The sequence below is a fragment of the Tenrec ecaudatus genome, chromosome 10 (assembly GCF_050624435.1).
Source record: "Tenrec ecaudatus isolate mTenEca1 chromosome 10, mTenEca1.hap1, whole genome shotgun sequence".
NCBI classification, from domain to species: Eukaryota; Metazoa; Chordata; class Mammalia; order Afrosoricida; family Tenrecidae; genus Tenrec; species Tenrec ecaudatus.
Genome location: NC_134539.1, coordinates 140,966,572 through 140,992,664, shown reverse-complemented (window position 1 = coordinate 140,992,664; position 26,093 = coordinate 140,966,572). Strand labels below are relative to the sequence as shown.

General features: G+C 38.9%; 1 protein-coding gene across 6 annotated transcripts in view; it reads left to right on the top strand.

Annotated features, from left to right (window-relative positions):
• The window catches only part of KANSL1 (KAT8 regulatory NSL complex subunit 1), a 190,886-nt gene that overhangs the window by 128,106 nt on the left and 36,687 nt on the right, over window positions 1-26,093 (top strand). For all 6 annotated transcript variants that reach the window (XM_075562014.1, XM_075562016.1, XM_075562018.1 and 3 more), the window contains 4 exons: window positions 4,055-4,196; window positions 12,936-13,037; window positions 19,476-19,594; window positions 20,638-20,833. In XM_075562014.1, the coding sequence (XP_075418129.1) occupies window positions 4,055-4,196; window positions 12,936-13,037; window positions 19,476-19,594; window positions 20,638-20,833 (559 nt within the window). The remainder of the gene's footprint in view (window positions 1-4,054; window positions 4,197-12,935; window positions 13,038-19,475; window positions 19,595-20,637; window positions 20,834-26,093) is intronic.

The following is a 26,093-nucleotide window of genomic DNA, read 5'->3' as shown; positions in this document are numbered from 1 at the left end:
AGTTGTGCATATGTTGTATGCATTGGACTGCTAGTTGCAAAGTCAGCAGTTTAAACCCACTCGAGAAAGAGGAGGCTTTCTGTTCCTGTATGAAGATTTACAGTTTTGAAAACCTTGCAAGGTTGGGGGGTGGGGTGGGGGGGCATTCTACCCTGTCTGACTGGATTATTGAGTCAACCAATTTAATGGCGATTAATTTTTTTGGAATTATTAATCATGGAAGCAGAAGACCACGCCTTTCTCCCATGAAGTTTCTGGTAGGTTTAAACCACCAGTCTTCTGGTTTGCATCACCAGGGCTCCTAGCTTTCTATTAACCATATAAAAAGAATGACTGAATGAAGAGCCCTAGTGACACTTGGATTGCTAATCCCATGGTTAGTGGTTCAAGCCTTAGCCGCTGCTCCCTAGGAGAATAATGAGCTAATCCATTACTGGAAACATGCACAGCCTTGCAAATTCTATATATGGTTGTTATAAAATAGAATAGACTGACAGTGGACTGAGTTTGGATTTGGTCACACAGCCTTAAAAGAAACCTATTAAGAAAAATAATGTTACAAAACAGTCAACATTAAAATTTATTCATGTAATAATCACAAAGAAATGTCAGTGCTATGTTTTGATAACAAAACCACAGTGTTTAAGAATTTCTTTTATAACATGTATAAGCAGAAAAACTTCAATTAAAAAGTTCTGGAAATGAGCAAAATACAAGCAGTCTTTAAAATTTTCTGAGGAAATGCAATTAATAAATAATGACAAATCAAACTTTCGGGAGCCCCCTTTATTTAAAAGTTTTAATAATTTATTTTTAAAACTTAGAAAATGCATCAGCTCCTATAATCTCAGGACTCAGATTCTGCACTGCTCCCGACCAAATTAGAAACCAAGTCATCATTAAGTTTCATTCCTTACTCGTGTTCTTTTTTAAAAAAAGTAATTGTATTTGAGCCAGTTCCATACCATGGCAAGCTCGAGTGGGTTGGAGTACAGCTGTGCTCTATAGGGTTTTCATGGCCTAGTAGACTAACAGGCCTTCGCTTTTCAAGGTATCCCTCTTTTAACTTGAGCCTAAGCAGCTGGGCACATTAACCATTTCCCACTATCCAGGAACTTGGTGTTCTTTTTCAGCATTTAACATTAAGCATCATCTGAATGATCGTTATATTCATATCTTCTCTGGTTTTAAGCCTCATGTTATCAGAGTAATTCATTCACAATTTTAATACTAGGAGGGAAACCTGGTAAACAGCTTCTGTGGCTAGTTGTGTTAATAAAGAGGGGTGGAGAGGGGCGGTTAAGATGGTGAAGCCTTTTACTCTTGTGATAATGTTTTGTGAGAATTCTGGCAACTCACAGCTCATCCTGGAGTTGTCAAACTGCACCTCTCACATTTGCTAGCACTGCTTTCTGCCATATTTGCTCACAATTTCAACACAGGATACTTTTTAGGTACTGCATTTAGGGTGGGACTTTCCTTTACTCCCCCCTCCTACCCACACACCAACACACACCGTCAGGTCTTTGCAACATTATGGAATAGCAGCATGTTTACTTTCAATGGAAAACACTTTTTTTCGTATGTCTGACAATATATTTGTAGGCTTTAAAGCCTGTTCATAGGTTGAGGATTTCTAGTATTCCTGTATTACTGCTGCGTTTTAATCAGCCAGTCTCCAAAACAGTTACCTAGAGAGTTGCTGTTGTACAGATATTTAGGAAAATGCCTGTGTAGGCCCCTTTACCTGGGATTTTAGGAAAAGCTAAAAAAGTTGTTTATTAGTACCAACAGAAAAAAAGTTCTTATGAACTGAATGCGTTAAATAATTTTCTTCAAAAAATTAATTTTCTTTTCCTTTTGTATTCTCTAATTTTGAAACAAATATTTAAAGTGCTTTGGCTACGTGTGTGTGTTGATTTTAAGCAAGAAGCAGTTTGGTTAAATTCAGAGATAACACATTTTACCCTTTCTGACAATTCAGCATGTGGGATGTTCTGAAACACTGTTGGGAGAAGGCTAAGGACTTGAGGGCTGCCAGTGTTCTTTGTCCACCAAGGGTGACTAAGGTAGAGGAAGGGGCCCCAAAACTTCCCTTAGTGATGGAAATCAGCTTTCTTTTGCTTAGCTTTTTGTCATTAAGATTTATTTTGGCTAGCCAGTGTGGGTTTTTTTAAAATTTAAAATGAATTTGTATTTATCACCTTTTGGATTTTAATTAGTCCTATACAATAGTTGACTCTTCTTGTACTGCAGTGTTTCCTTGAAGATTCAGGATTTGAGAAGTAGAGCAACTGAAAGAAATAGGTTGGAAAAGGACCATTTATTAAGGAAAAGCAATGTGCTTAGCTGTGATGGGGTAGGGACATTAGCTAAGGAAGCTATTGCAGTAGCCTAGCCCAGGAATGATTCATAGACTGGGAACTGGTTTAGTAGCTTTAGGATTGAAGGGAATTTTCAAAATCAAGAGATTTTTGCAGAATTGATGATTATGAAACTTGAAACAACCTTGCTACTTTGATCTTAAGTATTTATAAAATTAATGAATTTCTCTCTTTAATTAGAAACCAGTCCTATGTCTGCCACACAAATCAGGCATTTTTTGCCTCATACTGTTAGGCAATCTTTTCAAAACCTCTAAATAGAAAGTTTGACTAACAGTCTGACTTGGTAGAACAAATTCCAAATGCACTGTCCTCCTCACATCACATCTGGGTGTGTTTTTTTGGTCAGGGGAGTACCCCCTCATACTTTAATGAGAGTTGGATGTGCACATTTTTTTCTAGCTAAATACTTTTAAGTTCCTCAAAAGTAGTGGTGCTAGATTTTATTGATATCAATAAGTAAAGCATGAGTGACTATTGCTTTGTCTTAACAGAATTTGGATTTTTCCAACCTTGAAACGACACCTGAGTTTTTTACACGGTGTTAATCATTTTAACAAAATTCTAATAAGACTTAGCATACCATGTATTTGTTGGCCGTTTTGGCTTCTCCTGTGTAAGTATCCTATTTGTTCATTTGTTGTCTTTCTTGTGGTCTTTGTACAATTTGTTATATCAGGAAGAATTTTTATCTGTATCTTTACTTATGTGTTACAAATATTTTGTATATGTACAAAATAGCTTACTGTTTACTTATTGGATCTTTATTTTATGCTGCTGTCTTTTGGGGGGGGGGCCTGAAGGGTCTTATTTTTAAAATGCTTTCCTGCTCAAAGTTCCTAAAACATTCTTCAGTGTTCTAATATTGACTTTTTATATTATGGAGTTAGAAAAGATAGCATTATGAAATATGGACAGAAAAAAACCTGAATTTACTTCTTCATGAAGTGAGTTGGATTTCAGTGTTATGTATCGTATAGTTTATCTGTCCCCAGTGATCAGAGTGCTGTCTCATAAGTGTCCAGTTCTAGGAGGTTGTGAACCCTCTGTAAAGGAGCCTCTGCCATAGAGGGAGTGCATGTTGGGGTCGTTAGTTGTAAGGTCAGCCGTGTGAAGCTGTCAGCTGCTCCTAGTGAGACATGAACCTTTCTGCTTCTGTAGAGATTTGTAAGCCTTGGAAACCCACCGGCAATTTTACTCTTGTCTTAAAGGGATGTTAGAATTGATTTGGTGGCATTGAGTTTGGTTTGGTTTGAGGTTGTGAACTTCTGAACCCTATTGGACGTTTTAATCTATCTTTGTATCAGTTCTACACTGCCTTAACTATACCTACCTTTCCATATAGTTTTGATATCTATCTCTTGATATCTGCAAGTTCCCATCAGACTTTCTTCATAATTTCTCTGTTGGTGGACTTTTTATTTCAAATTAGAAAACAGTATTTACCTTCTAAGAAATTACTTGTTATGGGAACAGAATAACACAAGGCAACTCCGCCTATTGTCTGGTAAGTCTGTGTGAAGGGTTTCATCTACATATGTGCCCTTTGATGATAGAAGTCTTAGATTTTTTTTTGGCACTAGAGTTAGTCTGTATAAGCTGCTTTGTTGTTTTAACACCCCACCCCCCACTTTAATATATGTTATTGCTACTCTTGTATTTCATTCTAGGAGGCGGAGGTCAGAATGGAAATGGGCTGCAGACCGAGCAGCCATTGTTAGCCGCTGGAACTGGCTTCAGGCTCACGTGTCTGACTTGGAATATCGAATTCGACAGCAAACAGATATTTACAAGCAGATTCGTGCTAATAAGGTAAGGCATGGATGTCTGATTATTTTAACCCACCTGAAAACTAATCACTTTCCCTTTTCCCCCATTTCCTCATGCCCTTTTAGTTGAGGGTCTGTTAACCATGCAAAGGAGAAAGGTTTATTATTAACGGATGCAGTGGTGTAGTTTGTTTAGAGTCTGCAGAGACAGAATATTGTACAGATTTGACATGAGTTAAAAACCGCACAAACATTTGACTACCTGGGCTAAAAGGCAAATTTAAAAACAACCCTTTATAATGATCATGTAAGTTGTTGGCTTATTTGTGGGCAAGTAGTGATGGCTCCAGAAAGCTTCCATCCTCCTGCTCTTCTGTTTGCTGCACTCCCTTTGGACTGCTACGTTTGCTTTCTTGAGGAAAGTAAATTTTACCCCTAAAAGATGATCCACACCAACTAGACATTGAATTTATATTTTTACTTTTTATCTGTGTTCAAAGGACTAATGCTTACTATACAGTGTTTATCTCTGAAAGTGCTATTATGCATAGCTTTTTTCCCCCCTTGGAAAAAAACAGAAAAAGCCCTATGCGTAGTTTTTGTGTGAGTCTGAGAGGAATATTCGTGAAAAATATATTTTGAGTGCCTCACTGTACCAGGCACTGTTCTCTTGAGTGGAGCCATAGGAGTGAGCACAAAATTCCTACCTTCACAAAGTTTAAATTCTTGTGAGTTTTGTGTTTATTTTTTGGTTGGTGTTCATTTTTTTAATGAACTTGATGTGATACAATTCAGTGACTTAGTGGATGCATGGATCTAAATGAAGAATGTACTGCCTCCAAAAATAAGCATGACAGAACTGATGTTTTTGTTTTTAAGGTTTGTATCTTGCCTTTGTGCTGATCTGCTTGAGAAACTGCGTTGAGAAGGATTTGTTAAATTAATAAGATGAGTTAAATGGTGACTAACAAGATGATAATTTTTTGTAAAGTGTTAATTTAGTTATATTTTAAAGAAAGTGCAATATCACAATGTGTAAGATAGTAACAAATAAATGTATATGAATCCAAACAATAACTTAAAAATGTGTATATATAACAAAATATTATTTCAACCATTTTTGTGTAAATAATTCAGTGAGATTAATTACACCAACCATGTTTTATAACACAACTATCCATTTTCAAATATTTTTTTATTACCATAAAAACACACATGGGTTCCCTGAGTTGGAATCCACTTGATGTCAACTGGTTAGACAAAAATTCTGTTTCCTCTCTCCCTAATTACTGATGAACACTAATGCAGTTTTGTCTCAATATGTTTGCCTCTTCGAGATATTTCATATAAGTGGGACCATATAATATTTACTCATTTGTATCTGATTTACTTAGTATGTTTCCATGGTTTGTGCTTTAGATTATATCAGAATGTTATTTTCTGACTGGAGAATATCCCATTATATTTTTGTGTCACATTTAAAAAATCTTTTTGTTAATGGACACATTGTGTGAGATTGATTCTGCAACAGCAACATTGGTGAACACGCACCTGCGTTGTTTAGATTATTTTCAGTATAAGAGGTGTTCCCCATCAACCCCCAAAGCAGGGTGACACAGCTTTTGTAGTATTTTTTCTGCTAGGCGAGAATCAAGCAGCTCACTCCGAGTCAGTGCACTCAGTGGCGTCTCTGGGAAGATTCTCTCTGGTCACAGTCAATTTTTTCACAAAAGCAGTTTTGCTTGAACTTCACATTTTGTGATGGCCAATTTAAGAGAACAGTGTACAGCTGTGAGATTTTGTTTCCTGTTTGGGGAAAATGCTGTAGAAATTTCTTCTGGAGTCCACCAACTTCCTGAAGGGATGAAAATGTCCACTCGTATATTTGGAGTTCATTCCACCAGGTCAGGCGATTAATCAAGCTTTCTATTTAGAGGTTCTGAAAAGATTGTGTAACAGTGTGCAACAACAGCAACCAAAAAAGGCCTGCTCTGTGGCAGGTGGAGGACTTGTTTTCCACTACAGCAGTGGACCTGCTTACAACACACACATACACACACTGTGCTGCTCACGCCCCACTCACCTGACCATGCTCTCTGTGACTTCCTTTTGTTTCCACAAATGAAGAGGGACATGAAAGGGCAGCAATTTGACAATGTAGAAGAGGTAAAGAAAAAAGTGAGGGAGGTGCTATCAGCCATCCAAACAGATGAGTTTGAAAAATGTTTTCAAGAGTTGAATCACAAATTTGACAAATGTATTAAGTGTAATGGAGAGTACTTTGAAGGTCAGCTAGTTGTTTTGTAAAAAATGTTTAAATACATAGCATTGAAAAAATTCCGGTTTTTGAGAGTGTGCTCCCTGTGTATGGTTTCAGCAGAGTCTTAGGTTTCAACAGAGTCTTAAGAAATTATTCCTCTATGGAAACAGGGCTAGCTCATCTTTTTTATGAGAGAAATAGTATAAGGAATTCTGTCTGCTAAGTCTGATCATAAGACATGCCCAAGAAAGCAAGAATTAACACAAAAAACCACAATGCAGAAGGGAAAAAAATGAAGTTATGTTCTTGAAGATTTCAAGGATATAATTTTATTTGGATAGATCCATCCAAATGGAATGGAAGCAGCAGTCAAATCAAGCAACACATTGCTTTGGACAGATCTGCATAAGACCTCTTTAAAATGTCTCAGAGCATAGATGTCACTTCAAGGAATAAGATGCACCTGACCCAAACCATGGTGTTTTCAATCTCACATGCAAGTGAAAACTGGAGAGTGAATAAGGAAGGCCAGAGAACTGATGATGTCTCTGAATTATTGTGTTGGTAAAGAATATTGACCTGCCAGAACAAAGATGGGAGTGCCAAAGCAAACAAATTTACCTCAAAGTTCCTTATATGTCAGGGATGGTGAGACTTGTCCTACATACTTTAAACATGCTGTCAGGATGGGTCAGTCCCTGGGAGAGGGGCATCATGCTTGGTAGGTCGAGGGTCAGTAAAAATGAGGGAGACCCTCAGGAAAGGGCTCGAGCAGCACCTGAGGGCGATGGAGGACTCAGCAATGGTTTCTTACCTTATACTAAGGGTTGCTTTGAGTTGGAGCCAACTGCACTGCACCTAACAATAACACACTTGTGTTAATTGTTTTCCTTTAGCAGTTTCACATAATGCATGGAGTTAAAGCACAAAATTTAAAAATCGCTTAATTTGCAGTACAGAGTTAGGATGCTAGTTTCATAGTCTCGTACGTCATTAGGAGCAATTCACTTTAAGATAAATCATTCAGCTTACTGCAGACTGGTTCCATTAGAACCAACATGGGAACCTGGTGGACAGAACAAAGCTGTTGAAAATGCTCTAACCCTATTCCAGTAGGAAGCTCCAGGTGCACTAGATCTCTGCTGTTCCTATTTAGCTCCTTCCTTCTTACTTAAGCAAGGTGGCTGTGCTGCTTCACAGACCAGTCGGATGCCGGAAGATCAACGGACAACTTGTAGTTATGAACCAAGCCCTCCGGAAAGTCTATTATATTAAAAATTCTAAGTATGTCTGATGCTCCAAATCATGTCCAAATCTGACTTTAAGACAGTCTGGGAATGGGCTAGACGCTGATGTTCACATCTGCTGTGTTAAGAGGATAGAGTCTCCATCAAAAGAGCTAGCCCAGTCCCAAGGATTTTCCTCTGCAAATTTATCTGCCAGGTGTGAAATTTCAACCAATATATCCTAGGGCAATGATGACAAAGATATAGATATATATATATAACCCTGCTTCTTAGAAGTCAGTAGGAGTTATTTCTAGCATTAAATAAATGTATATGGGGGAAGGAACACATGACATCTCGTGGTATTGTGGGTTAACCACTGTGCGGTAGCTGCCTGTTGGGTGGCTCAAACTCAACTGCTCAGGAGGAAGATGAGGCTGGTAGTTTCCATCAAGAGTTACAACCTTAGAAACCATGGTGAGCAGTTTTACAGTGAACTCAGTGGACATGGTTCAAGGCACCCACAATGTCTTTCTTTTTCTAAGGCATGACTGTTTTGTTTGTTTATAAATAAGTGGACCAATTATTCAAATCTAAACATCACACAAGTATGAAGAAGACTCTGTCTCCTAGAAATTCCATTTCTTTTTGAAGAATAGGCATCATTACTCCTATAAATAGTGACAAACTGTTCTCAAAGACTTTATTTTTTCGAATAAGCAACTATAAGAAAATTAACGTTAACATTGCTAGAAAGCACACCCTTAAAAGGGGAAAGGCTTCCTTTCCAAACTTTCACCCAAAGACAAACTATAATTCAACAACAGTTCACACTACCCATAGCTCTTGAAAAGGCCAACACAACTCATGCAAATCTCAGAGCACGATAGAAATTGACACCAAATAATTTCTCTTACATGCACAGTCAAATTTTTCCCATCCCAAGAACACAATGAATGAATGAATCCAGTTGAAACTATTGCTAAATTGGACAACAGGTCTGGAATAAAATACTCAACTCAATTATTTATTTTGCTATTTGACTCTGAACTTGACCTCTGGGGAGCATCTATTTGCTAATCTTAAAATTGGGGATAATAAAAAAGTGCTTAGCACTGCACTGATGTATACAGTGGAAGAGCTCAGAGGCTTCTGTTACTATCGTGGTTTATGCAGACCAAATGCACAATACATCTTTGAAGAAACTTTTATGGTATTCATTGAAAAACATACTAATTAAACATAAATATTAATAAAGTTATGAATTTTCTTGACATTTCTCACCAGGACCATCATTCTACTTTTGCTTTTCCTGTCAGAACTTAGTAACACAAATTGTATATTCTCACTGCAGAGAAAAATTGCTTCTTAAAATATACTCTTAGATATTTTATAAGCCCAGACACTGAGGTTCAGAAAGTGGGTCTCTTCCCAAGGTCAAAGTTGCTTGCGAGAAGTCAGCCAGGACAAGAACCAAAGATTTCTAGCCCAGCTCTGTTGCTTCTCGAATTCACCATGCCCCAGATAGTAACACTCTCGGGTTAACAATATGTACACAAAACTGCAGGATAACCACCTCTCAGATTTTCAGAAATAGCCAAGGAACTTTTAAAAGTTTCCCCCAAAACGCTCTAAATGAAGTCGAGTCTTTTCTTTCTCACCCTCTGTCAAAACCCTTTAGAAAGCACGCACCAGGAACATAACGGTCCGTGCCCTTTGCTGCACTTTGCGCTTTTCATGGCATGCTTTGTGATATACGGACACAAACTATTCACCACTTTAGTGTCTGTATTCAGTTTATCTTTTCCCTCACGTGCTGTTGATAATTTTTAAAGTACTTGCCGTACCACTTAATACATATACATTTACATTTTGTCAAATCTGCGATTCCATTCTTGGAAATATTTTTCAAACTGATCTGTATGCATGGCTGACAGCACCTCCCTCATTTCACCTCTTCTACAACGTCAAGCTTTTGGGGTGGTGCTGTGGTGATGGTTTCTTCTACAGGCTTGATTGATTGTTTGCTTTGAGAGTCATAAGAATAGTACCATGTCTGGTCACCTTGGGAAAAAAGTCTAGCTCACTTTGAAGCTGTTCTTTCAAAGCACAACATGGTCTCACCTGACACTCTTTTTCCTGGTCAGTCGACATTTTCATCTGTTCAAGGTTTATCATCAATCGATGTTTCGCCTGTTTTGGAACGAGAAAACCACTGTACACTTCAGTTTTTCCCATAGCGCTGTCCTTGAAAACATGTATTCAACATTACAACAGTTTCTGCAGCATTTTCCCAAGCTGCATGCTGTTCTCTTAAATTGACCATCACCAAAATGATGTTTGAGCGAAACTGCTTTTATGAAAAAAAATGGTTGTGACCAGAGAGAATCTTCCCAGTGACCAGAGAGAACCTTCCCAGGTGACGCCATTGGGTGCACTCACAGCAAGTTGCTTGATGGTCTCTTAGCTCAGCGGTTCTCAACCTGTGGGTCTAGACTCCTTTCACAGGGGTTGCCCAAGACCATCAGAAAGCACATACTTATGATGGTCTTGGGAACTGAGACACTGCTCCTCTATCCATCTCCAGGCGGGTCTGCCCACATGCAGTTACGCCCACATACGAATACCCGGGGTGATGACTGTTAACCATGCTACACCATGCTTCAAGACAAAATTTCATTTATTTGTAATTAGAAATAAATATTTCACAATATATAATTGCATATTGTTTTTGGATTAATCACTATACATTAATGATCACTTTGTTACAATGAAAATACATCCTGCATATCAGATATTTGCATGACAATTCATAGCAGTAGCAAAATGACAGTTATGAAATAGCAACAGAAGTAATTTTATGGGTGGGGGTCGCCACAACATGAGAAACTGTATTAAAGGGTCACTGCATTAGGAAAGTTGAGAACCACTAGCTTCGCTGATGAAAGCTCAGCCCAGCAAGGTTTTTCTTGTTTTTTGGGGGTTGGGGGGACTTAGTACCCCCTCATATATATGTAAGCATCATGGTCTCAGCTTTACCTCAATTTCTTACCTATAAGAAGTAGCTTATTTTTATCACAAACTTTAGCCACTTAGGTCCAAGCATTGGCTCTTTTGGTTTTGTATTTGCCTGTACAAATGCACACACACCTGCCAGTCTTCGTGGAGCCCTGGTGACACACTAAGTGCTGTCCTCATGATGGGAGGTTTGGGGGTCTGTCTTATCCCATAAACCTCTAAGGAACAATTCTCCTCTGTCCTGTTAAGATCACTATGAGTTGGAATCAACTCAGTGCCAGTGGATTTGGTTTTCTACTGGTGATGACAAAGCTGTCATTTTTAACCTTCAGTCAGATCGTTTCCCTCTTCTGCTTTAAACTCTTCTTAGTCTTTCTGTCTGAGAATAAAATTCAGAGTCATAATAAATCCCAGGGCCCCACAGTGTCTCCGGCTCTCACCCAGGGCAGCTCCCTTCACACCTTCTCACCTTCTTTGTATTCTAGTCTCCCAGAATTCCACACACAGTCTGGCATGCCTGCTCCGTCCTTTGCTTTTGGCTCTTCCCCCACATGTCCCCAAGACACATTTCTTTCAAATATCTGCTCGGTTTACTTACCTCTGACCAGCCAGTAGGAACCAGTGTCCATGCTGTAATCCGCACACTGTCCATTATTTGTGCACCTACCACCATAGGTGCTATACAGAAGCCACCCTGATGTCGTGGGTGACACGTTGGACTGCGAACTACAAACCACTAGGCTCTCCATGGGGAAAAAGATGAGGCTTTTTACTCCTGGAAAGAGTTACACCCTGGTAAACCCATGAAGGCAGTTCTACTTTGCCATAAGTCAGCAGTTATCAACCTGGGGATTGCGAGCCCTTTGGGGGTCGAACGACCCTTTCACAGGGTCTCCTGATTCATAACAGTAGCAAAATTACAGTTAGAATGTAGCAACAAAAATAATGTTATGGTTAGGGAGTCACCACAACATGAGGAACTGTATGAAAGGGTTGCAGCATGAGGAAAGTTGAGAACCGCTGCCTTAAATGGAGCAGGCTTTAATAATTTTTTATGTTGGTAAGTCAGGACAGTAGTCAATTTTCTGCAAAAGAAAGACTTTCTCGTGTATCCATTCCCCTTTTTCTTAAAGGTATTGGTGACACAGGAGCAAGTATCTATCCTTTTTTATAAAAAAGGAAGCTAACATTCCTCAAAGTGCTTATCTTCTAGGACGGTGAGGGGGTCAGAGACTTTTAAAAAAAGCAACTGTCATCGAGTCATTTTCTGACTTAGCGCAAGCCACACCTGCATACAGCCAGACTTTCTAGACTCTGGAACCTATGTGTATTGTTTTTTTTTTCTTGGGGATACTCATGTAGATCCAAGACTGCTCATTTCTGATGTTTTCTTGGGGCTATCTACTCAGATCTTTTCTGGACCATGGAAAAATAATGCAGACATAGATTCTGGTCATTCAGGTACATCCCAGCCTTTTTCTGTTACAAGGTGGCATAGCCATCCATTTTTTGTGGTGTTCTGGGTTGGTTTGTTTTTATACAGTAAGCTGACTTAGTCTGCATTTACTAAGCTGGGCACATGCATATTGTAGAGAAGGTCCCGTTTTAAATTTATTTTCCTAACTTTTTCATAATTCCTGTAGCAAGTGTGAGATTTGATTTGAAATTGCATGAGGATCTTAATCTGGAGTCTTCTTTGTTTTACGAGAAACAGGTACTTTGGGACATTACTTTTTTTTTTTAGTTCTTGGACTCTGATAATTACAAGGTTGTTCACTTGTATTTTGTAGTTTTGTTTGCTTCAATAAAGTTGATTGAGCTCATTATTTACAGTAGTTGCACTCTCAGATTGGTAATTTTTAAACTACAATTGTGATCAAATTAACTAGAAAATTGCATAGGTGGCAATAGGGTATTAAATAGCATAATCTGATACAGATTCTAGTTTTTGAGAATCTGGATGATAGGCAGCAAATAGTTGACAAGCCATGTGGATCAGAGCACTCAAGTGATAAAAGAGTTGTATTTCCCTCTTTATTAACTTTGTAAAGAGAATTTGAGCCTGTGTCTTGTTCCTTACTAAATATTCATGGCTACTGCTAGATTGTTTTGTTAGATTATCTCACGGGGAAAGCAATTGTTTGTATAGTTTGTTTCTGAACCCAAAAAGCAAGGCTCTAACAAACTAGTCTTCCTTTCTTCAGCCCTTTTAAGATTGTCCTTGTTAAATTTGTGGTTTGTACCATTCACTTAATACTTGTTTCTTTCTGTTCCACAGGGGGTGGTAGTTCTTGGGGAGGCGCCTTCTCCAGAACACACAGCAGACTTATTTCTTCCACTTAGTTCTGAGGGGAAGACAGATCATGGGACTGATAAACTGGTAAGTATAAAAGAGAAATGAGGAAATATCAGCGAGGATTCAGGGTGCAGACCAGACGCACCACTTTATTTTCTGTAGCTAGGATACCTGAAGGTGCCCTGTGGCACTATGGGAGAAAGATAAGGCAGTTTGATTTCTGAAAACATTTAAAGCCTTGAAATCCCTAAGGATCAGCTTTGTTCTGTGGGTTGCTTTAAGTTGAAAATAAGCTGACAGTTGGGGCTAGGGTTTAGTTGGGAGGATCCTTGTTTTAAACATTATAAAATCTTGAGTTAGGGAAACACATGATTCTTTCTGCACCTACGTAGCTCATCTTAGAATTGTCTCCTGACAACACAGCCAGAGCAAGTTTTTCCTAAAAGAAGTATGACTCTGGTTCTGGCCCTGTTCTTACAAATTGTGTTAGTCCAGTCTCCTTGCATTTGCAAATTAACAAAACTTGTTCTACATTCTTGTCATGGTTAACAAATCCTTTAAAGGAAACCTGTTGTGGCCAGAGATAAATGTGACGTCATTAAGAGATTAGTGGCTCTTCACTGGAAAAAAAAAGATTCTGAATAAATTAAAGGGTAAAATGTCAGGTTTTACCACTAATCAAGTGTTATTGTAACATAAGTGAACTCAAATCTACGAAAACAATTGAAATTGAAGAAAATGAAAGCTTATTCTTTGAAAAGATTGGTAAAGTAGATATACTACTAGCAAAACTGTAGAAAGACAAAGAGAAAGCAGAAATTCTTAAATATGAGTAGTTCAGACCCATCTTTGGATGCAGACAACTTAGGGCCAATACATTTGGCAGCATAGGATACATTCCATAAGAGACACAAATTATGGAAACTTCCATCAAACAAATGTAATAATGCAAATAGCTTTATATTTATTAAATAATTTGAATTCATCTTAAAATAGTCCCACAAAGAAATATCCAGATTCAGGTGACTTTTCAAAATACAAAGAGGGAGGGATCATTTCCCAACTGGTAATTATGAATCCAGGATACTTCTAATACCAAAACCTGGTAAGAGACTGTGGACTAAAAAAAAGATTGAAATTTTTTTTGGGGGGTGGGGGCAATTATTCTTTGTGAACACAGAAGCACAAATCGCAATAAAAGTTTATCTTGAGCCAAGTAAGTGGGTTTTCTCTGAAGAGTGCAATGGTTTATATAGCATTCAAAAGTGCACTTAGCAGTAGTAACATAAAGCAAAGAACCATGCAAACATCCCAATGGCTGCAAAGAAGGAAACTTAAAGTCATTAAAATTAGGCAAAGTTTTATTATTGTAAAAACTGCCTGTAAGTTGTATGTTAAAATTTTTTTTCTTAACCTGATAAAATTCATATGTAAAATCTATATGTAACATTTGTGGTGAAAGATGGTGCATTTTGCAGACACTCAGGAACAAAGTTAGTTTTTTTAACCTCAGTATACAGACCAGAAAGTTATTGTTTCCAACGTGTTCCTGAAAAATGAGTGGCTTAAAATAACAGAAGTGTATTATTTTGCCATTTTGGAAACTCTAAGCCCAAAATCAAGGTTGTCGGCAGGGCCATGCTCTCTCCATTTCCTAGCAGTCCTTGACATTCCAATCTCTGCTTTTGTCATCACAAACTTAGAGTTCCTGTGCACCTCTCCTGCGTACCCAGCCCCTTTCCAAAGATCGTATTCATAGGTGTTGGTGGTTAGGATTTAAATATATCTTTGAGAGGAACACAGTTCCACCCATAATGGGCAGATAGCCCCTTTTTACATGTACAGAAATTAAAGCTGAAGAACAGAAGTTTATGGAAGTAGAATTTTCAGACATGTTTTCATTGCACAGTGCCCTGGTTGTAGCACGAGCTTGTGGAAGTGGCTGGTATGTCTTTCTTGTCGGTTCTGACTCAGCGACCCTGTGTAGAATACAACGAAACACTACCTGGTCCTGAGTCCATTGTTTGGGGTGCTATGCCAGTTTACCTTGACCAAGGACCTTCCTCTTGCTGCCCCTCTACCAAGCATGATGTCTTCCCCAGAGACTGTTTTCTCTAGATAACATGTATAAAGTACATGAGACACAAAGTTTTGTTCACCATTCTTCTAAGGAACATTCTGACTGTAATTCTTTCCAGACAGAATTTTATTCTTTTCTTAAAAAAATACTTTCACTGGGGGCTCTTACATCTCTCTCATCATAATCCATACATTCATCCAGTGTGTCGAGCACATTTTCACATATGCCGTCATCATCATTTTCAAAGCAATCTCTTCCCACTTGAGCCCCCGCTATCAGCTTCCCATTTCTTCCCCCTTGCTCACAAACCCTTGATAAATTATAGATTAATATTTCCATATCTTACATCGTCCTCTGTCACCCCTCACCCACTCTGTTAGTTCTTTTGGCAGTCCATGGTACTTTTTTTTCATTATTGTTGGCCAACACCATAATTCAAATTAAGTTTTAGGTCTTTCTTATTCAGCATCCAACTTTCACATTCATATGAGGTGATTGAAAATACCATGGTTTGGGTCAGGTGCCAGCTTAGTCCTCAAAGCTCTTCACCATCAAGTCCATTTTGACTCACAGTAACCCTCTAGGACAGGGTAGAACTGCTCTTGTGGATTTCTGAGACTGTTAGCTCTTATTTCATATTTCTCTCCACTGGGGAGCCACCTACCTTGGTGGTTTCAAGCTGCTAACCTGATGTGTGCTTCTGTTTTACATCCTTCCTTTTCCTTATTTTTTTGGTAAAGTAAGTTCTATGGACCCTGGCTTAGGGGCTTCAAGCAAAATCAACCACATAACCTGCCCACTGTTTTCAGTCCAGTCGGTTCAGACTCACTGCGACCCAAGTAGTAGAGTAGAACTGCCCAGAGGCTTTAGAAGACTGTAAATCTTTTTTTTAAAAAAAATCATTTTATTGGGGGCTCTTAGAGTTCTTATAAAAATCCACACATCTATTGTGTCAAGCACCTTTGTACATTTGTTGCCATCATCATTTTCAAAACATTCTTTTTCTACTTAAGCCCTTGGTTTCAGCTCATTACCCCCTCCCCACCCTCCCTCAATCCCTCATCCCTTGATAATTTATATATTTAAATATTATATATATTATGTCTTGCACTGACACTCTTCACCCATTTTTCTGTGGGAAGGCTATAAATCTTCACAAAAGTGAGCTGACCCTCTTTCTCCCACAAAGGGGCTTCCGGGTTGGGACAGCTGGCCTTTCTGTTTGCACCACCAGGATCCCTTCTACCCATTAATTTAATCTAATTTTTCTTTAAGGGGCTTTTAGTAGCACTTAATTGATGTTACTAAGAACAGTAATCAGATAGGTACCCGTTGCTGTGTTAATCATTTTATCCCATGTGCCTGGCCCTTTCAGATCAGGTGAAAATTCCATTCTGCAACCCCCTTTGAGATACCTCAGAGATTGCCTTAAAAGACAATGTCCTAGCTCTCTGCTTTGGAGAGACAGTAGAGGACAGATGCACTCTGTCTGTCTACCCCTCCATCTTTTCTACTCTGCTCTCAGCTTGTGGGGTACTTTCACCCACGGAAAGAGCAACTGAACAAAACATTCAAAGGGAGCTTCTCCGATAGCTTCTGCTGCTTATCATAGAGGCTTTCTCTCTTAGACTCTTGTTCTAGCTTCACTGAGCCTTTCTGCCATTTCCTAAAGACGCTAAGGATGTGAACTGCTGTGGTAGTAATGATAAAGTTTAAATTTCTATGTAGATTTAACATTTCTGAGGCATTATCCATGTTGCTGTTCATGATTTACTTGTTACTGTGTTGGCAACCTTTTGAAGTAAAGGGTTGGAAGGTTTCATTGTGTTAAGGCAATATAAGAAGCTCTAAGTTAAATGTTATGTTTGTGTGTTGTCCTCTCACATCTGTTTGAAAATATGAACTAATATTTTAAACTCTGAGTGCAAAATAGTCTCTTGCATTTGAGAAAGAATGTTAGTTGTCCAAATGCCCTACATTTGGTCTAACTGTAATTACAGGATTTCCCAAGATCTGTAAGCAGATCCTGCCTAACTTTCTGGTGTGGCCTCACATGGCTGGGATTTGGCGCAGGGCCACTCTGGACTTCATAGCATTAGATCACTGGGTGTTCTTACTCTTGACAAATATTTTTGCTAAAAAAGCTTTTTTTCCCTACTGACTTCAATTTAAAATAGTAGACTAAATTACCTCTAGAAAACTTGAAGTGCTTCTCTAAAATTCACATTAAAGATTAAGCATACCCAAATCGACTGCAGTCTATCCTATTAAAAAATAGTGCTATTTAAATTTGTGTCTCTATGGGCATGAAAAACTAGAGGCTATATCCCTTGTTAATTGTGAGTGATGATACCATTGGGTTTTTAAAATTTTTATTCTTTAGACCTGGTATAAGAAATTTTTCTTTTGAAGTGAGATTTTGATAAAGAATAGAAGCATTTTGTTTGTCTTTATACAGTTAATTCTTTCATCCCTAAAAAACATTAATTGATGGAAAAGCAACTCATTACTTACACGTGGTACCTTGTAGAAACTCTAGATATGTAAATCATACTATCGTCAAAATTGTGTGGTGAAACTAAATCTTAAAAGCTCTTTAAGATCTGCATGTCAGTAAACAATTGGCATTTTCATGTTGCATGAAAGCTGTATAATTGTGCCTCAGACTGAATATTTAGGCTTTCAATAGATACCATGGCTACAGTGGCCACCTTTAGAAGATTTTTGGGTACTGTATATACTCTAATATAAGCCGACCCGAATCTCAGTCGAGGCACCTAATTTCACCACAAAAGGTGCATTAAAAATGTGCTGATAACTCGGCTTACCCATGAGTATATACGGTACTTAGATTGAGTTACTACTTTAGGATCAATTTCCAGGATTGCTGAGAGAATCTGAACATCTTTTATAGTTCTTGCTACCGAAGACCCCAGAAAAGTCAGTGTAGAGTTTATTTAAGGCAGTGAGCCTATGTACCAAGTTTACCAGAATTTTGATGGCATTGACTTAATACAATTGTTCCACATGCCTATGCTACTTTCATTCGATGGAGAGTATCTCTCAAGGAAATCGGAACATTTTCTCAGTGCAGTGTAGCATACTAGACGATTGGTCTGTTTGCATACGACAGTCATATTGGATCATGTATATTCATAGAACTTTGACATCAGATCTTCCCAATCTATGTCATATCTTTATACTTGTCTCGATTAACTAGACTTACAGTGGTCCTTTGGTATTTTCTCTTTGGGATATGCCGATCATACAAAATTGAGCAGTTCTGATAGTAGAATTTCAACCTCAAAATAATAATTTTGAAATGTACTGGTAACCATTGTAGGAATAAAGCAAACTTCAGAACACCCCAGAGTCAGTTTGAGGAGACAGCTGAAGGATAATTGCATATGTAATTTTATTGCCTTTACCTCAGAGATTTCCAAAGATTGGCGTCTCATAACTAACCCTGCCCCTCCTGGGGCTACTGCTGTTGGGTGCTGGGGAACTGACTTCAACTCAGATTCAGCCCCAGGAAACCACATAGAACTGCCGGGAGGGTTTCCCTGTTCGTAATAGATTCTTAGGGAAGCAGAGTGCCAGGTCCTTCTACAGATCCGCTGGATAGATCTGAACCAGCAACAGAGTGCTTAACCGTTGCACCACAAAGGCGTCTTCTTTGGAGACTGGTAAGATATTAGACATTTGTTTTGAAATAATGAAATTTAAGACTTTTCAGATTCGTCCCTATCTCCAGTTTACATTCTTAGCTTACATATGTATAGTCTAAAGATAATAGTTACTGCTTGATCACTCATTCACTGTCTATAAGTCATCCTGACTCAGTGACCCTGTAGGACAGGATAGAACTGCCCCCATCGTGTTCCTAGACTGTGACTCCTTTAAAGGCGTACAAAACCTTGTCCTGCTCCCATGATGGCCTTACACTGCCGACCTTGCGGTTAGGGACCACTCTGGTACATCAAAAGATCTGAAACGTGACCAGAATGCACAAACAGGTACATCACTTATGTACTAAGATTTTGTTAATCTTATATTCTTCTAACATAGAAACACACACCCCACGAGTGGTTTTTAGAAAACAAACTTCCTACATACTGTGAAGTAGATAGGAACTACATTTAATTTCCCCATTTGTGGTTTTGATTCTGAAGTTAGTGTATATATCCTTGTTGACCATTAGTTGAAGACTTATGTTGCTGTGTCATTGCAGTCATTTCTTTGTCACTAGGCATTTGTTACTTAGTTCAATATGTGGGTTCCCTTCATCCCCAAGAAAAAGCTAATTCCATTTACTTATTATCTTTTCATCAATCATGTAAGTAGGTATCAGCAATTGTCGCTGCGTCATGTAAATGAAATGTTGTTGCTTTTCAGGGAGAAATGATTAAATGTTGATTGGTATTTTTCTGTCCCTTGCTCAGAGTGAATCTGTTTCTCAGCCACTGGAAAACCATAGTGCCCCTGTCATTGGTCATCCTTCAGAGTCCTTGTCTACCAAATCATGTGGAACATTGAGACCTGTAAATGGAGTCATTAACAAGTAGGTTTGATCTTTCCTGCTTCTTTGTTTCAGTAAGCTAAATAAAGGTGAGCTTGGGACACTTGAGGGTCCCTAGCCAAGGCTCTGATTTAAAGGAAAAGGAATATTATCACTTGTTAATGTTATACACATATCTTTCAGTAGCAAGTATATTTCAATTAATATACTTAATGTGTTCCCCTTTACTTAAGAAAAGGCAGACCATTATTTTTAATCACTATTTGCTGGTTCTAGTCTTAGAAGAATTACAAGTGTTCACAGAAACGCCTGTACTCTTAACAGAGTAGATCCCTAAGTGCTGTATGCAAATATACTTTAGCAAAAGTTCAGGGAACTCTTCTACAAGAGATAACACATCCCTAAAAGTCAAATTTCATAGGAGAATAGGCCCTAAGGCAGTGGTTCTCAACCTTCCTCATGCTGCGGCCCTTTCATAACTGTTCCTCATGTGGTGGGGACCCCCAGCCATAACATTATTTTCATTGCTACTTCAAAACTGTAATTTTGCTTTCATTATGAATCATAACGTAAATATCTGATAAGCAGGGTGTATTTTCATTGTTACTAATTAAACATAATTAAACAATGAAAACATAGGGTTTAATCACAAAACAATATGTAGTTATATATTGTGAAATATTTGTGTTTTTTGATGGTCTTAGGCGACCCCTGGGAAAAGGTTGTTGGACTCTCCAAAGAGGCGTCTCGACCCATAGGTTGAGAACCGCTGCCCTAAGGCATTCGTTTGCATTTATAAACATAATTTCTCAGCAGTTGCATATTCCTAGAATTTCATGCTTTGTTGTAAACGAGAACTCATCACCAGAACTTGAATTTATTGAAATTTTGTGCTTTTCACACGTAGGCAGTTAGGGTTTTCAAGTGGAGCTTCACAGAAAAAGTTCAGGGGCCAAGCACACCTAGCTTATCGGGACTTTCTTCTCTTGAATGCTTGTGTATGTCTGAATTTTTGCAAGTAGAGGAGCTTGAACCAGTAGAGGCTTTTCTCTGAGATGTAAATATTTTTCCTTCCCTTTGTGCAGTCTTCAGCCTGTCTTGGCGGACCACATTCCAGGTGATGGCTCTGATGCTGAGGAGCAATTACATAAAAAGCAACGACTGAATCTTGTTTCTTCGTCATCTGATGGCACCTGTGTGGCAGCCCGGACACGGCCTGTGCTGAGCTGTAAGAAGCGACGGCTTGTTCGACCAAATAGCATCGTTCCTCTTTCCAAGAAGGTTAGTACCAGTGAGCTATGGTCATTGTCGACTGGTGAGCCTGGTGCTCAAATAGAGGTACTGGTCTCCTGCCAAACTTGGTTTTTTTTAGCAAGGCATTTCCAAACTTGGCTAACCCTTAGTGTTTCCTGGGGATCTTTGGGGAAGGGGAAAAAACAAACAAACGTAGGTTCCTGGGTCCTAAGAGAATTCTAAGTGACTTGTATAAGGTTGTTTGGGTGACTCTCTTCCGCCAGAATTGGAGACGGCCTCCTTTAGGAAGAGAAGTGTCTAAGCAGAACCATGAACACTTTGAAGGCAAGTTATATGCGGTATCACTTGCACTGTCACCACTGAAAATCAGAATTTGGAATGCTTTGCTCTAGATTTAGAAATCACCGTTAAAATTTCTAAATGGATGTTACAGACAAATGTTTGTTTTCACAGAGAAAAACGGAGATTGATGCACAACTGCAGGAAACTTAAGTGGATTGCTTGCTGATTCTTGAAATTAAAGAGTTGACTTTATTCTAAAGCTAATGAAGAAATGTTATTAAATGCTATTGAGTCAGCCCCGACCCATAGTGACCTGATGCATAATAGAAAGAAACACTGCACAGTCCTGAAATAGTACTCTAGCAAAATTAGTACTGTGCAGGGGTCAAGAACGGTGACTTAAAAGACAAAAAAGCTTAGATTTGAATCTTGGTGTTGTCATTTAGTAGTTTTGAGATTTGGAGCCTGTTAATACCTCACCTCCACCTCTCAGGTATCTGATAGAATTGTTTAAGCATTAAATTAAATTGTATGTAATATACTTACTGAATCTAGTTAATAAGTTCTTAAAATTCTTAGTACAAAGTGTCTGTTATTACTGCTTTTATTTTTGTTCCTTCAATCACTTTTGCAAATATGTATTGAGATCTCACATAATGAGCTAGATCGTTCTAGGTATTGGGAATAAAACACAAAACCCAACTTCTTACTTGTGAATTACTCTGATGGAGTAAGTAGAAAGTAAACCAGTAAATGAAGTACCCAGAATGTCACATGGTAGTAAGTACTGTGGAGAAAACAAAGTGCTGGGGGAATTTAAGAGGTATAAGGGTTCCGCCTTGAGGTGATTAAAACTCTAAAGGTGTGAAAAACTCAGTAGAATGAATAATGAAGGTAGAAGGAAACTAGGAAAGTGTGGTATCCTGGAAGGCAGGTGGGGAAACGGGAAACATTGTTTTCTAAAAGGAAGATGTGATGTTGTCTGTGTTCGGTAGGCAGACAAGACAAGTCAGATGAAGACTGAGACTTGACCACTGGCTTCTATGAGCCCCAAGGTTTTTTGGAGACCTTGGCAATCAGTTTTATTAGAGAATGGGTGGGTAAAATTGAAAGAGCTAACGGAGAACAGAGAAATAGCCTGTTTGACTAAAAGAGACTTTTCTTAATTTGGAATATCCTCATTTGCTGATGAAGAAACTGGATGATAAAGGAGAAGGGGAAATTGCTGGAATAATTAATATTTGAACATTGGATTTAGATGATAAACCTATTTCATTCCTGTATACAGTTGCATTGTTATATTGCGCTAAGCAAATGAGAATGAGTACAATTTGCTGTCTATTCCTCAAAACCCATTGCTGTCAAGTTGACTCTGACTTAGAGCCACCCTGTGGGCAGAATAGTGCTCTCATTGGTTTCTGCAGCTGTAACTTTCATGGGAAGAGACTCCTTCTGTGGCAGCTGGTAGGTTTTGAACTGCCAACCTTTCAGTTAGCAACTGGGTACTTAACTAAGACTTTTATTCCTCAGATTTTTGCTTGAAATAGGAATGTAGTAAGAGGCTTGTCACACTAACATTTGAGTCCTAATCTTTTTATTGGTAGTCATATACATAGGAATGGTCTTTTGAGAGGTTAAATGGTTCCTGGAAAACAATATTGTCAACCCTAAGAAAGTAGGCATTGGTCATTCCCTTGACCCTTATTATAGTATGCTTTCCCAGATTACCTTAACTGGTCTGAGAAACAGTAGTCTAATGGAGAGAACCTTGTTCTTCCTCTGTTTCAGTAGTTTGCCGGCTGTGGTTTATATGTGACATTTAGAACATTATAAAAAGTTTCTAGAGTATTCAGTAGCCCTCCTAGGTTTTGTTAAAACTGAAGTAAATGTTTCTTACTGATTTTGATAATGATTTTTTTTGGTCCCTGTCTAAAATACTAACGTACTTTTGAAGGTCCATTTAAAATGTTCAAAGATGGTTCAAGAGAAAAGTGCACAGGAAATTTCCATTATCTTTTCATTCTTCCACACGCTTTGTAAAGCAAGCTAGAGACTCCTTGGTTTCAAAGCCATTTTCTACAACAGAGAATCATCCTGATACATAAAAATCAAGTATGGAAAATAAGAATTTGAGAAATGAGCCTTTTGCTGGGTATCGTAGAAATGCCAGAGTTCTGCCAAACTTGGTACAATTTTTATTATTCACATGATTTCTCGCTGATGACGGACCTTTAGTAATATTTGCTAGGAAGCAAGCATTTTGACCTCCAACAACCTGGAGTGCTGGATTTACAAAGCACATTTAGTTGGTAAATTTTTGAGTGCCTTCTGTGCTCTGGGTATTATTCAGGAAATTGGTAACGTGCTTTCTCTCCTGGAGCTTACTTTCAAGTGGCTGAACTAGGTGGTGGAGAAGCTACAGATAATCCATTTTCTAATATTGGTAAATGGCAAGGGAGTTCTCATTTATTGTGATTACTTCCAGTTTTCTAAAGAACACCGAGTCTTGTTAATAAAAACTATACATAGGGTCTTCAATGGTTTGTGTAGAGATTCCACTATCATGTGGTGGGGGGGGCGTGCGCAGGGGGTTGCCCACAAGAGAAAATTTTCTTGAGAGCATCCCAGGAGAGAGAAAAAGCCTGGTCAGCCAGCATGGCTGCTTCTCTCACTTCTCTCCACCCACTGTGAAACAGGCTTTAAAAAAATTCAAGCAAGAGATTATTGGAGACATTGTGCCAATGGCAGGGAAGACATCGGCTGAGTGTATCAAGGGTTTCTAAGAACTGTAGCCCCAAGGTACTGCACTGGCCCTATGCATGCTCTGTCCGAATCTCCACTTTCACTCCCATACAACCCCCTTCCCCAAGAGATTTTATAAACGTTATACGGCAATAGGATCGGGGCCACCGGAGTTTCTCTTGATCTAGTTACTTCATGCTTATATGGGACATAGTGTATCATCTCCTGCCTATAGAGTCGAAATCTCTTATTCTATTCTATATGAAGGGAACCAGGCTCTTTTCAGGTGGAGATGATGCTGGATTTGCGGGTATGAGGCATTCATTCATTCATAAGCAGTAGCCAATAATCTAGGTCTCATAAGCAGACAAAAGAAGAGAGGTGTGGAATGAATAGGCACCCACCAGTGCTATGCTTGTCTAAGAACAATACTAAAAGCACATACCGTATATATTCAAGTATAAGCTGACTCAGTATCATCCAAGGAACCTAGTTTTTTTTTTTAATCATTTTTGGGGGCTCATCAAACTCTTATCACAATCCATACATACATCAATTGTGTAAAGCACATTTGTACATTCATTGCCCTTATCATTCTCAAAACATTGATTCTCTACTTAAGTCCTTGGCATCAGCTCCTCATTTTTTCTCATCCTTCCCTGCTCCCCCCTCCATCATGAACCCTTAATAATATTACAAATTATTTTCTCATGTCTTTCCCTGTCCGACGTCTCCCATGGCCCACTTTTCTGTTGTCTGTCCCCCAGGGAGGAGGTTATATGTAGATCCTTCACCCTCCCAGTATCGCCCCTCTCACCACTGGTCCTGAAGGGATCATCTGCCCTGGATTCCCTGTGTTTCCAGTTCCTATCTGTACCAGTGTACATCCTCTGGTCTAGCCGGATTTGTAAGGTAGAATTGGGATCAAGACAGTGGGGGGCAGGGTTGGGGGAGAGCATTAAAGAACTAGAGGAAAGTTGTATGCTTCATCATTGCTACACTGCACCCTGACTAGCTTGTCTCCTCCCTGCAACCCTTCTCTACGGGGATGTCCAATTGCTTTGGGTCTCCACTCTGCACTTTCCCCTCATTGATAAGATTTTTTGTTCTGATGATGAGGACTGATAACTTCAATACCTCGTGATCACACAGGCTGGTGTGCTTCTTTCATGTGGGCTTTGTTGCTTCTGAGCTAGATGGCCGGCTGCTTGTTTACCTTCAACCCTTTTAGACCCCAGATGCTATATCTTTTGATAGCCGGGCACCATCAGCTTTCTTCACATTTGCTTATGCACCCGCTTTGTCTTTAGCGATTGTGTCGGGAAGGTGTGCATCATAGAATGCCAGTTTAATAGAAGAAAGTATTGTACTGAGGGAGTATTTGAGTGGAGGACCAATGCCCATCTACTATCGTAATACTAAATCTATACATATATGCATATTGATTTATTTCCATTTCCTAATATATTTACATATGTACATGCCTGTATTTAGACCTCTATAAATGCCCTTGACCTCCTAGCTCATTCCTCTATTTCCGTTTACTTTCCTCTTGACCCACTATCATGCTCAGCCTTTATTTGGGTTTCATTAATTCCTCTTGGTTACATTACCCTTGGTCACGCCCTATCAGGCCTCCTACACCCTCAAAGAAACTAATTTCACCACAAAAACTGCATTAAAAATGTGCTGAAAAGCTCAGCTTATACGTGAGCATATATGATATTTCACATTATCTTTTTCTTCTATTTTTCCATGAACTTTGCAAGCTACTGTTAATATCATTCTCTCCCTACCTCCCTAAAAAAGGATATGGGTCCTAGTATATGTTATACATTTAAGCTAAAATATCATTGACTTGCCTACATTTTATAAATGATCTACACTGCATGCCAATCCAAATACAAAACTCACTTTAGAGATTTCATTCAATTACTTTGATTTGTTTATGGTGACACCCCCATACCCCACCATGAATTTGGCAACCCCTGTGATAGGGTCGTTAGACACACACACACACACACACACACACATGTCGCAACCCACAGGTTGAGAACGGCTTTGTTAGAGTGACTTGTTGGAAACAAGAATGAGGTCGTTACACACACACACACACACACACACACACACACACACACACACACACACACACACACACACGTCGCAACCCACAGGTTGAGAACGGCTTTGTTAGAGTGACTTGTTGGAAACAAGAATGAGGTCGTTACACACACACACACACACACACACACACACACACACA